Source organism: Ictidomys tridecemlineatus, chromosome 2, assembly GCF_052094955.1.
Source record: "Ictidomys tridecemlineatus isolate mIctTri1 chromosome 2, mIctTri1.hap1, whole genome shotgun sequence".
Lineage (NCBI taxonomy): Eukaryota > Metazoa > Chordata > Mammalia > Rodentia > Sciuridae > Ictidomys > Ictidomys tridecemlineatus.
The window spans coordinates 188,245,976-188,259,992 of record NC_135478.1 but is presented as its reverse complement, the minus strand read 5'-3'; the positions used below and the strand labels follow the sequence as shown (position 1 = coordinate 188,259,992).

Here is a 14,017-nt window from a genome sequence, read left to right as displayed (position 1 = left end):
AAAAAATCTAGTGCTGTTACTATGTATGGCCTCTCAACTACTCTTGCAGATAGTTACTCAACTTTTTCTGAAGATAATTTAGTGGGCTGGGGTTGTAGCTCAGTGGTAGAGCGCTCATGTAGCATGCATGAGGCACTGGGTTCAATCCTCAGCAACACATTAAAACAAAATAATGTGTCCACCTAAAACTAAAGATACTAAATTTTTTTAAATTTAATAAAACTAAAGAAATGTTTTTTAAAAAGATAATTTAGTAATACCTCTCACAATCTTTAATATGCAAAAACCTTTGTCTCAGTAATTTCACTTTATAAATGTGAATTTATAATTTATAATTTATAATTTATAATTTCACTTTATAAACATTTTTCAAAATTTTAATAGAAAATTTTTATTGTGAGAATTTTAAATAAAAAATGAAAATTAAAAAACTCTATTTTGAAGTACAGTGGAACCAATGAAACCAGTGTTGCTCATATTCATGCAAATTTAATTGCTGTTTACAATTCTGAATAAATAATCCATGGCTTTGGCAAGCGAAATAATCTGGTTTCAATTCACCGCTGTCAGAATAACCTTTAAAAAACACTAATAAGTTCATGCTTCTTAAATTGGTCAACAGCTTTCAGGATCAAATTCCTATTTTTTGTAGCTTGGATAATGGGAGGTAATTATCTAGCCAATGCCAAATTCTGACCCATTTTGGGTTGTACTATTTAAAACTGCCTGAAAGAAACATGATTTTTCCTCTTTCTCTACTTCCCCTCCCTCTCTACTGAATAATCATTCATACCATCTTTTAATTGACTTAACTCCTATTCATTCTCCAAAACTAAAGTCTAGGAAATTAGCTTTTAGGAAGCTTTCACTTGTTATCTAGTTTCGTCAAGCTTTCCTACTTTCTGTGCATTGAGACATCCTCTATTACACGGATGTCTTACTATGTGGAAAATTTCTATTCTATGGTAATCTTTTCTACTGTATTGTCAAGTTCTTGAAGCAGGGACTGGCTCTTCCATTTTCTGTCCCTATAGCTTAACATATATTAAGTGTTTAAGAAAAACCAGCTGAATTTGCTAGTGATATTAAGTAACTTTTTCTTTCTTTACCATGTTTCCTTAAAATTTTTAGTTAACAGTTTTTAAAAAGTGTTGCTTTAAAAGAAAATTTATGTAATTATGTAAAACCAGAATTAAATTTTTTCCTGGACGATACAGTCTTTGATAAAAAGTCTTTTTGGTTATTCCAATAAAAGCTCCACTAGAGGGCATTCAAAGAAAAGTAAAAACAAAATTCTCAACCTGGCAAGGGGAAAAACATTACTGGACAATGGTGTAATTTCTCTGATCTAAGGGTAAAATAGTTAATTTGTATTTATGTACATTTCAGTATTATGTACTCTTTTTTAATCTGCTTAAAACAATCATAGGAGCTGGCGATGTGGCTCAAGCGGTAGCGCGATCACCTGGCATGCCTGCGGCCCAGGTTCGATCCCTAGCACCACATACCAACAAAGATGTTGTGTCCACCAAGAACTAAAAAAAATAAATATTAAAAATTCTCTCTCTCTCTCCCCTCTCTCACTCTCTCTTTAAAAAAAAAACAATCATAGCTGGGAGATTAATGAAACAATTATGATAAACTATGATTGACAATGATAAAATGCTCGGAATTAGAAATCCACTTCCAGCCATCAGTCATTTTATTAAACTAACACTGAAAAAAGATATAAAATCTAGCAAAATACAAAATATGTCTGAAGGTTGCTATGGTTTGGATATAGTTTGAAAGTTCACTTAAGGTTTATGTGTGGAAAGTGTGGTCTCCAAAGTGGCGGTAGGAGATGGTGTGAAAACATTAAGAAGTGAGGCATAGTGAGAGGTCCTTGGGTCAATTGGTGAATTCCTTTGAAAGGTATTCTGTGTGTCCCTGGTTAGCTCTCATAAAAAGATTATAATAAAAGCCCAAGCCTCACCTCACCCAGTCTCTGTTCCTGTGTGAGATATGACTCCTGCTTTCAAACATTCCCACCATTGTTTCTGCCATGAACTCCGTAAGTCCTTACCATAAGTGAAATGATACAGGTGCCATATCCTTGAACCTCCAAAGATGTGAGTTAAATAAGACTCTTTACTTTGTAAGGAGCCTATCTTAGGAATTTAATTATAAATACCAAAACTGACTTATACAAAAGTATAAGAGAAAAAACAAGGATGCCAGAACTTGAGAAGTTTGCAGAGCTTCACAAGATTGCCAAGGTCATAAAAAGAATAAGTAACAGGATCTTGAGCATGAATTTCTGATACCAAGATATTGCACAAACAAATAATTTTTGATTTTTTAAAAATAGGGTAACTGCCAGGCATGGTGGCACATGCCTGTAGTCTTAGCAGCTCAGGAGACTGAGGCAGGAGGATCGCAAGTTCAGAGCTAGCCTCATTATCGGCAAGGTACTACGCAACTCAGTGAGACCCTGTCTCTAAATAAAAAAGAGGGCTGGGGATGTGGCTCAGTATCCTGCCCACCCAAAAATAAGGTAGCTAATTACAGTTTTTTCTTAATAATGAAAAATTATGACTCTTACTCTCATACTATAATTTTACAATTAGGAAAACAATATAAAAATGACAAATGAAGGACAAATAACTTTATTAAAGCTTATTAAGTTTATTTTTTGTATTCTCATCAAAAACTTCTGATTATTATTACACTGTTGAGAATCAATATACTAAATCTAGATAATTTATAAATAATAAATTATGAACTCATATGCTAGTTCCCCACCTTCAACAGATAATTTTTTAGGGAATTCATTTTAGTAGAATAATTTTTTTTTACCTTTGTCCTGTTCATTTTCTGCTTTCAAAAACACCAGCTGATTTCTAAGTATATGAACAGCTAGGTTAATGCTATGGGACACTAATGTTGTTACTACATACATGTGAAATTGCTAACAAAGATAAAATCAGTTCCAACACAGAAGGAAAATACAGGTAAATAAAAAGATAGGCAAATTATAAATATATAAAGTTAGTAATATAAGGAAAGATGTTGTAGTGAACTGAAAATTAGAAAATAAAAACTACAAAAATGCTCAGGATGGGGATGTAGCTCATTAGTCCCTCTCAAAAAAAAAAAGAAAAACCTTATACCATCACAGACTCATTTTTATCCATCAGACTGATAAAATCACAAAGTTTAATAGGTTGACAAGCATGCAAAAAATGGATGCTCTCTCACATAGTTCACAGTGTAAAGTGGAAACACTTTTTAGACAACTATTCGGATGTCGTTTGCAAAATTTTGAATGTACAAAATTTTTTAGCATTTTAATTTCTACAAGTCTTTTGCAGAATTAATATGTATCAAGAATATCATTATCATCTTTGTTATGGCAAATATTCAAGGCTTACTCTGTGACTGGGTACTGTTTTAAATACCAAACACCTTTATGAAGTGAGTGACATTTTTATGTCTGTATTATAAAAAATAAACTGAACAAATAAATAACTAACTCAAATTGCAGTGCTAGTAAATAATAAAGCAGGGATTCAAATCTTAGCAATCCGACTCAAGAGACATTACTCAAACTACCATACAACACAAGAATGTAAATACTACTAAGTACTAACAAAGATCCCAAACACATTTCTGAGTGAAAAGAACTGTGTGTGTATGTAATTAAAATAATAATAAAAGAGAATGAAAACACTAGCCAAACTGATTAAAAGCAGATATCTCTGAGATAAAAGTTCAAGAAATTTGTTTAGTCAAGGAAAGCTCACACTTTACCAAATGGACTACATATTATTTTAATATTGTATGACAAAATGTATTGACTATTTATACATTTAAGTAGGACAAGAATAAAATCACAAATAAATGACATTTTCCAGTAATATTTTCTAAAAAAGTTATTTTAAAAAACTGTTTCCAAAAGAATGTTTCTGCCTGTATTTTGAAAAGACAGACGTATCAAATATTTACCTACAATTAGAAAACAAGTTAGTATTAACATACTTTATATTCAAAGATATAAAAAATTGTGCTGTATATGTGTAATAAGAATTGTAATGCATTCTGCTATTATATATTTAAAAAATAAAAAGAACAAAAAATTAAAAAAAGAAAGAAAACAAGTTAGTATTGAAAGCAAAACTGTAAATCTACCAAGCTGCTCCAGTGACATTTACAATCAAATTTATATTCTAAGAAAGAAAGCAACATTTTTCCCAGGGTATCTTCTGTCGATTAAAACAGGTAATAATATTCAATAAGTTAACAACCACACAGTTATTACGTCAAAACCTTGGGCATTAGTTAATATGTGCTATCTTATCAATGGTAATAAAACATCTATTGAAATTAAAATGTCATATCATTTTACAAAACTCTTATCTCATGACTAAACAATATGAATATAACAAACTCTTATGCTAGAAAATTGCTTTCTAAATGAAAAGAAATCTCTCTTTTTTAATACAAGATTTCAGTGAGGAAGAAGAATAAACTCTCAAAAATTCTAAAAATAAAATGTTAATTACATGCAATTTTTAAAATATCATTATTACTCTAACAAGAAGAAAGCCAATTTCATTCTTCAGGCTAAATTGAAGTGTTTCAAATTATGTTGTGTATTCAATAATCTAATATAGACCTTCTCAAAATTTTAACTTATAATACCATTTTTTATTGCATTGTCAATATAAAAAGAAAATAAGAAATGGTAAGTCCATACAACATCATAAATGTCAAGTTCCAATTAACTTGATCAAGGCCACTTTGTTTTCAGGCCTGAATATGATTAAGCTAAATTAAGTAAAAACATTACTCTGTTCAATACTTCCTTATCCAGTTTGTGGACTTTTTAAATGAAAATATTCAACTACCTACTACAATTTACAGAAAGACAATAAAAACAAACAAAATACTCAGATATAGGCAGCTTAACACAAATATGCGTTTTGTAACAATTAAAAAGTCATGCTGTTTAATTGGTTTGTGTTGAGAACTCCTAAATACAGGTAGAAAAGATGGGAAACATAAGTACATTCTATTGAAAGATGCTGTTTGGATTAAATTATTGTAAATATCCTTATCAAACCTCTGCTACATTCAAAGGCATTTACATATTTGAGCACAAATTTTCTGTTCTGTACAAATAACATACCTTGTACCCCTGAGTTATAAGAATTATTTAGACAATATTTAAAAGCAATTAACATGGGGCTTGCTATATAGAAAATATTCAACAAAAGTTTGATTTAAAAACAAAAAACCGAGCTGGGGATGTGGCTCAAGCGGTAGCGCGCTCGCCTGGCATGCGTGCGGCCCGAGTTCGATCCTCAGCACCACATACAAACAAAGATGTTGTGTCTGCTGAAAACTAAAAAAATAAATATTAAAATATTCTCTCTCTCCCTCTTAAAAAAAAAGGCTTAGTGAGACCCTGTCTAAAATTTAAAAAAATAAATAAATAAAAACAAAAAACCTAACACCCTCAAAGAAAAATTCCAAAGCTAAAATAAATAAACCAGTAAATTACCATATCGGCTTGACAAAGTATACTGTGCTAAGTATCCTCTGTAAAAAGATCTAAGAGAAACACAAGATGTGATTTGTGTCCCAGCAAGTTTAACTTAAAAATGGGTTTCAAATTGCCAGTTCTTTAACATTAGTCACACAGGAGGGAAAATAAAAATAATAAAAGAAAATAAGATTAAAAGAACAAGCTAGATACCTATGTACAAATTATGAAAAGCCCATTGTGAGGTATTAATGTTATTTCCAAAGAGATTTTAAACAAAAATTTTAAAAAGAAGTTTCCATAGAAAACAAAGAATAACAGAGTTGACACACACAAAAAAATTATAAACAAATAAACAATTCAAAAATGTCCAAAATACTGATTTTTACTTCTAGTAATAGCAAGTTAGATCAAAATTTGGACCAAAATTTTAATGCATCTAAAAGAGCTGGATGAAAACAAATTTCAATTTCTTGAAAACTGTAGAACTAAGATATCAAGGAACCAAAATCTAGATAGCAAAAAGCCAGAGAGGTGAAGGTTAAATTCACAGTTGTTTTTTCCCTGAGGACACCTGCCAGTTCAGATGGAAAGCTCATTTTGGTGGTCTTTATATCAGGAGAAACAAAACTGAAAGCCCTAGGCCTATAGGAGGTAGAAAGCTTGATAAACCATAAAGACAAATTAAACTGAGACTCAAGGGTCTGTTTCTCCAGGGTCAAGGATAAATCAGTTCTTTGTGTTGTATACTCCAAAATGGTCCAGAACCTCCATCCCAAATTTAAGATTACACAAGTCCTGGATTGATAATACCCCAAACATGTTTTAAAAATATACAAAAGTCTCTCTCATAGAACCTCCTAAGCCTTATAATTAGTCCTATAAGCAGATTTTAAACCTAATGACTAGCACCTAGTCATGAATGAGGAGCATTGATAAACATTACTAATAGAAACAAACAGATTTCAGAAATTGAAATGCTCAATCTAAATGATATGTTTATGACATTAAAGAAATTTTGGGGGGAAGCAGGATGTAGTGGGGATTGAATCCAAGAGCACTCAACCACTGAGCCACATCCAAGAGCCACATCCCCAGCCCTATTTTGCATTTTATTTAGAGACTGGGTCTCACTGAGTCACTTAGCACCTCACTTTTGCTGACCTGACGCAACCTCTTGAGCCATTGGGATAATAGGCATGGCCACCAAGCCTGGCTACAGAAATTGTAATCTAAAGCTTGAAAATAGTATCAGGGAAAAAAAAATGAGCTATAAAGTGACACCACAATTTTAAAAAGAAGCAAACCAGTTCTAAAAAGTAAAAAGTCTGATTCAATTGGTGAGTTTAACAACAGATTAGAAGGTGTGAGTTATAGAACTGTATGCAGTATTCAAAAGGGATCTAGCTGAACAATAAAAATATAAATATTTCATGTATATAAATTACATACAATTTAAAAATTGCAAACTATTACAGATTTTTTCAGTACCACTCAGAAAAATTTCTAATTAAGTATAAAAAATTCAACAGCTTCCTCTTGATTTTTATTTTTCTATTTACCAGCTTTTAGTACAAACTGAAACAAGTGATTTGATTCAAATAACTCATTTTCACTACAAAATCTACAAATTCCTAGAATTATCTTTTTGTTCCTAACACACGTAAATCCTTCTCTTTTGTTTCTTTCAATTTATCTACAAACTAAGACCCTGTCTTTTGAACTATTTCCAAGAATGAAGAATTTCATGCTACTTTTACATATCAGAATTGGGACTTCTGTCCCTAGTTTAGAGGTTGACTGCTAAGACTGCTCTTACTTTCACTTTATGAAGAAAGACTATGGGTCTCATTTTAGTTTTTTTAAAAAGTTAGTGTTCAATGTCTTTTGCAACTAGTAAGTATATGACCATGTAGCTTTCATGAAAACTATAAGCTTTATGGCCAATTCTTAACTTGTGCTGTTTTTCTTGAAAGATAATTTTTCTCAGCGAAAGAGTTGCTCAACAAAAGGAATATGTCTACAGAATGAAAGTAAATTAATCTAAAGATGTTTTTCTTCCTCACATCTAAATAATGGTTCCCTAAAAAACTTCTGGCACATATTACATGAAACTAAATAAAAATAATATGATTTGTCTATATAATCCCACAAATTTCACTGTACTCTAGGATTTTTTCCCTTTTATATGGATGTATGTTATGACTACCCCAGTAAATTCATTAATACTATCTTTATAAAATCTGCAGCTTAAAAAACACTATTTACCATGACTTATTTTCTTTTCTGGACAAGGAAGAAAATACAATTCAGTAACTGTATTGGTTCAAGGTTTGAACATTAAAGAAGACAAAGTAGCTGAAAGTTGACTTCTCAAGTTATTTCTCATTTCTATTAAATACATAGCTTTCTTTCTTTAACCATGCTATAAAATTATCTATTTTAGTTGAGTACATACCAATCTAAATCTTGTGCTCTTTCAAGTTCATTAGCTTCTCTAGGGTCTTCAGCTTTAAAATTGCCTTACAGTATGATAGCTTTATGATTTTTAGCATGAGATACTAATCTTGTGTCATTTTAATTCCAATGTAATCTGTTTTACCAGATATATCCTATGTATCTTAAAGATGCCATCTAGTTCTTGAGATGAGTTCTATATTTGCCTCTTGAGAGGCAAAATAGTCTAAAACCTATGACATTGGCTTACTTAACTTCATATTGAGTATTTAGAAGATGGTATAAGTAAGTGAGAGGGCAAAGACCTGACTATCTATAATACTTTGGGGAAAATAGTAAAAGAAATTTTAAAATCTGAGATACATCAAGCAAAAACCAATTTTCCATTGAACCCAGAGAAGCAAGTCTTATGCTACTTCAAAAGGTATAAATCAAAACCACAACAGATTTGGAAGTGTACTTTAGCTAGTGAAGTACATGTCCCAATTTCAAGGTGCAAGTTACACCTAATTAGGGATATCTTTTTAAATTTTTTTAAAAAATATCTTTCAGATATACATAGACATAATACTTTTATTTGTTATACGTGGACACAATACCTTTATTTGTTTGTTTATGTGGTGCTGAGAATCGAACCCAGTGCCTTTTAAGAACTAGGCATGTGCTCTACTCCCAAGTCATAACCCCAGCCCTAATTAGGGATATATTAAATGACAGAATAAAAATTTCTGTGAATTGATGTGCTAAAAAATATGTAGATAGAATCTTTTTCAGTTCTTTGTAATCTTTATTTGTTTAAACATTGATTATCTACTGTATAAGTCTTGGCCTTTTTCATACTAAATCAGGGTTTCTCAATTTTGTCATTTTGGGATTGGTTATTCTTTGGAGGCTGTCCCATACACTGTAAGATATTTAGCAGCCTATCTGACCTCACCCACTGAACACAGTGGGTAATGTCTGTCAGGTATGAAAAGCAAAAATTGCCAAATGGACATTGCCAAATGGCCCCTGGGCAGCCAAAGACCATCCTTGAAATCACTCAAATTAGATCAAAATCGTTTTCATCTGGTAATTATCTAAAGATGTACACTATTCATTTTTATTATTACAGATGTTTCAACAGATCCAAGATTATTTTCTATGTATCTAGACACTATTATATGTAAATTATTACCTAATTAATTGGTGAAGTCTTAGGCATATATACACACTTTCAATATATTGTCAGTATTTGTGTAAAACTTGTTAAACAGAGAAAGTACTTAACAGGCTTTACTTCTGTACCTTGATCATCATATTCTTTTGAGTGTATTAATAGAAAACTTTTGTTTGATGTCAACTGGTCCTTCTCAGTCCAGATGTCTATAATATTCCTCTAAAAGTTAAAAGTTCAATTTTTATGATATCCTCTTCTCTTGGTACTCTTATATAATTGGAACTAGAAACTTATGACCTAATTTCATCCATAAACTATTTGGCCAAGTAAACAAACACTGGTTATGATTTTTAAAAAGTCATACTATGAAGTGTTTAACAGGATGATAATGAAAAGTATCTTCAACATTTTTGAACCAACAGTAAGGCTCTTACCTACAAGCAACATTTGGATCAGCATTTCTTGAAAGTAGCAGCTCTACACACTTCAAGATCTGTTCTTCAGAGCCACGAGCAGAACATGCAGTTATCAAAATAGTCTGCTTATCTACAATGAATAACAAAACAAGGAAATAACCTTATACTTTAGGAAGTATATCCTCATACTTTAGAAAGTATATCTAATTGACTTCCTTACCTTTAAAATATTCTATATGTTTATTGCACTCTAGAATTCTATAAACTCTTCCCAAATCTCATGCATAAGATTAATTCACCAAAACAAATCAAGGATAAATCCCTTTCATCTCCATTTAGTATATGCACAATGCACTTCTTAACTTCCTTCCTCTATTCCATTTCCTCAAGAGAATAGCAAGTGATGAGGCACAGGACTGTGCCACATTGCCTGAATATGAACAGTTTTTGGTTCATTAAAATTTGCCTTCCTCAACTTATGACTGGAAAATGAGCTGTACTCTCCAGTTTCACTTCCTCTCACTCATTTGACAGTTCTTGAAATCTAGCTTATAACCTTCCTATTGAAACTGATACAACTGCCACATTTAATCTTTGTCTTCTTGATCTGTATGAAGTCACCCTGTTCCCTAAAACTGTTCTTCCCTTGGCTCCTATGGCATCAATGGGAAAGAGGATAGATTTAAAAAGAAAAAAAAAAAAGAAAAGAAAAACCACTTCTCAATTAAGAACTCAGTAATTCAAAAAAGGTCACCATAGCTATGATCTATATTAGACATAGCATGTGACACAGCATACAACATAGCATATGACAAGTTGTATAACAAAAGGATATTCAAAGGTAGTATCATCTGTCCTAGCTCTGCCACTGATAAACTGTGGGTCCAGTCATATCTTAATATCTCATTAGATCTAATTCATAAGTAAATTGAAATTAATACCTACAATCTTTATGTGTACATTCTGAGAAAAATAGAAAGTATTTTATAACTGTATGTATTCCTCTGATTACAAGGAAAAGAAGTAGAAAAAGAAGTTCTTGGACAGAAATTTTTCTATGCTTTTAAAAATCCCAAGCTTAAGTATAGCTTTGAGTGGTATTTTTAAAAACATAATAAAAAACATGATTAATCATGAAAATTAGAAAGATTTTTGTAAAATAAAGAAGAAACGATAGCTATAGTTTTTCAAGTATCTAATGTACATACAAAAAAAACTAATGTGAAAATCAATTCTAAAATAATTATGAAGTAAATTCAATGGCCTATTATAAACAAGTTAAGCCAGGTACAATGGCAAATGTGTCTAATCCCAATGAACTGGAGGCTGACAAGAGAATCTCAAGTTTGAGGCCAGCCTTGGCAAGTTGGTGAGACTTTGTTTCAAAATAAAAAACATAAAGTACTGGGATATAACTCAGTGGTAGAGCACCCTGACTTTAATCACCAGGACTGCAAAACAAAACAACAACAAAAAAGTGATTTATTAAATAAATATAACAAACTGGATTTGCATATATACTTTTTAAAATTTTTACTTATTTATTTATTTGGTGGGGGAGGGGGCTGCTAAGGATTGAAGTCAGGGTCATTCAACCATGGAGCTACATCCCAGCCCTATTCTGTATCTTATTTAGAGACAGGGTTTTACTGAGTTGCTTAGCACCACACTGTTGCTGAGGCTGACTTTGAACTCTCAATCCTCCTGTCTCAGCCTCCCAAGCCTCTAGGATTACAGTCATGCACCACAGTGCCCAGTTGCATATATACTTTTGTTCTTTAAGAGTATTCAAAGAACTACCAAGTGGGAATTACTAAGAAAAACAGAAATAAATATATTTAATAAACTACTTTTGAAACAACTTCAAGTGATATAATTCAAAGTTGAGTTTACAATTTCATAAACTAATTTTCAGGTACTTTTCCAAAAAATTAGCAGTCTTTTGATTTTTTCAATGTATTTTTTTATTTAAAAATAGCCAAACCTTCTACTTCAGAAATTAGATATACATACCTATATGTAATTTTAAAAATACATATATGGAATCTATCTTCTTGGAAAGACTTTTTCAAAATGGATAGGTTTCTAATTTGACTTTGCATATTATTTAACCAATTCAACTAACAGAAAGATTTTTTCCCAAACTGCTTTAATTTATTCCCCCTTGCCTAATTGCTGCTTGGGATTCAAAGATTCATGGTAGACATAACCAGTTAAGTTATCTCAAACATCTTACCCTTATCAAAGCTTGCATTAGCACCTCTGTCCAAAAGGACCCGAACCATCTCTACATTGGCAACGCTAGCAGCATACATCAAAGGAGTCCATCCATATCGAAAGCTGGAATCTACACTAATGCCTGTCAACACAAAAACAAGGTTTTAAATGTCTCACCATAAAAAAACAAAACAATAGCAAGAAGACCCTCACTGTAGTGTGTGTAACATATATATGCATGGAGACATACACCATATAGTTTATTCTAGAAGAGGATTTCTTGGTAATAATGGTCCTAGAAAAATAGTAATATTGTGACTAATAAGTTTGTTAACTTTAGTTTCACTATAGACGCTATATTCTAAGAGACCTGACCTGACCAATGTTTTATAAAATATAAATATAAAATAGTTTATAGTATAATAAGTTTTTCTATGCCACTTTTTTTCTCTCTAGGGGAGTTGGGGAAGCTTTCACGGAGGGAATATATGTCTTTTACATTAGAATATTATACTCGGGCAATATCCAAGATTGTGAATACCACAAATTTCCCTAAGACATCCTAACTTCCCTTTCAACACAAAACTTACCCATAGGTAATCAGATAAAAAATGAAGTTAGAAAGATAGGTTATTATAAAATATCTTTTAGGAAATACAAACTATACTTTGTGAACAAGGGATTAACATCATTATATCGGTATTATAAAGACAACACAGATATATCACTGTTGAGAATGGCAGGATGCAGGAAGACCAACTTACAAACACCACACTAAGCACAGGAGAGAAAGAGCATGATGGGGTAAGGGGTTGTATAAAGAATATTCAAAAGTAGTATCATCAGAATTTAACATTACTTTGAGAAAGTGAAAAAAAGAACAAATTGAAAATTACTATCAGGTTCTACCTTAGAAAAATGAATAATAAGCAATGAGCTAGAATTCTCTTCACAGATGAGATATCAGGCCTTAGGAGCAGGATAAAGTTTCAGAGTGGAATTAGGGATAGATACTAACTAGGACAAGAATCCAATGACCTTCAAATCTTTAAATATTTAATGATAAAAATCCTTGAAATTATATGATTTTCCTAATAACATTGATTAGTTTGGTTACATACACACTCACAAAAAAAAAAAGAAAGAAAAAAAATGTTCTAGGACTGGGAAAGAGCATAGAAAATGTAATATAAGGATAAAGTAATGAACACAATCCATTACAATTAGGTGAAACCTTTTTTATAAGGTCGTAGAGATTGATTGGCAATCTCTCTCTTCAACCTAAGTAGTATTTGTTAGTCTCAAGAAGGAAAACAACATTTTTATTTCAAAAAAGGAATACCTGTAGGTGGAAATACCACTGAATATGGATTTGGCTTTAACATTGTATAATTTACAGATTTTATAGTCCGTGGCTATAAATTATTCCACTTGCAAAGATGAAGGGACTATCACCAAGAAAATACAAACTTGGGGCAGGGATCACTTTTTTTCTGTTGAAACATCAACTCACTGAAAGACCATGTATCTCCAATTCCCAACTGACTCACTTTAATTGGTATAAGGTAAATTAAAAACACTGGGAGAAAATAATACTTAACCATCTTAGTACCTACATAAAATGCTATCCCAACTGGTCACCTCTAACAAATTTTCTTCTTTAAACTACTACAACTAGGGGAGTGGGGATAGTAGAGGATAGGAAAGGTAGAAGAACACAACAATCACTAGTATGGCAATATGTAAAAACGTGGATGTGTAACCAATGTGATTCTGCAATCTGTATACAGGGTAAAAATGGGAGTTCATAACCCACTTGAATCAAATGTATGAAATATGATATGTCAAGAGCTTTGTAATGTTTTGAACAACCAATTTAAAAAAATAAAAATAAACTACTACAACTGAAAGCATATGATGAGTTCAGAAAAAAAAAATCATTGTTTTCTCATTCTTTTCTTATTGATAGTACTGCTTGAATTGTGATAGTAAATGTAGAAAAAGGAAAAGACATGAAACAAAAATAAATAATTCATTTTGGTATAAAAATCCTTATCAATCATCACCTCTAATATTTACATTATTAAGTTCTAGGTATAGTGTTTAAAACAGGTATTTTAAAGGATTAACACAATATACTTATATAACTCAAAAACATAAAAATAACACTACATTGTTTACGGATATATACATATATCATAAAAATATAAAAATTCATAGGAATAATACACCTCAACTGTA

General features: G+C 31.4%; 1 protein-coding gene across 1 annotated transcript in view; it reads right to left on the bottom strand.

Annotated features, from left to right (window-relative positions):
* Asz1 (ankyrin repeat, SAM and basic leucine zipper domain containing 1) overlaps window positions 1-14,017 on the bottom strand; it is a 42,896-nt gene that overhangs the window by 26,474 nt on the left and 2,405 nt on the right. Inside the window, exons 3-4 of the mRNA XM_005332272.4 lie at window positions 11,796-11,918; window positions 9,578-9,689 (exon numbers count right to left, since the gene is read on the bottom strand). Coding sequence (XP_005332329.1) covers window positions 9,578-9,689; window positions 11,796-11,918 — 235 coding nt within the window. The remainder of the gene's footprint in view (window positions 1-9,577; window positions 9,690-11,795; window positions 11,919-14,017) is intronic.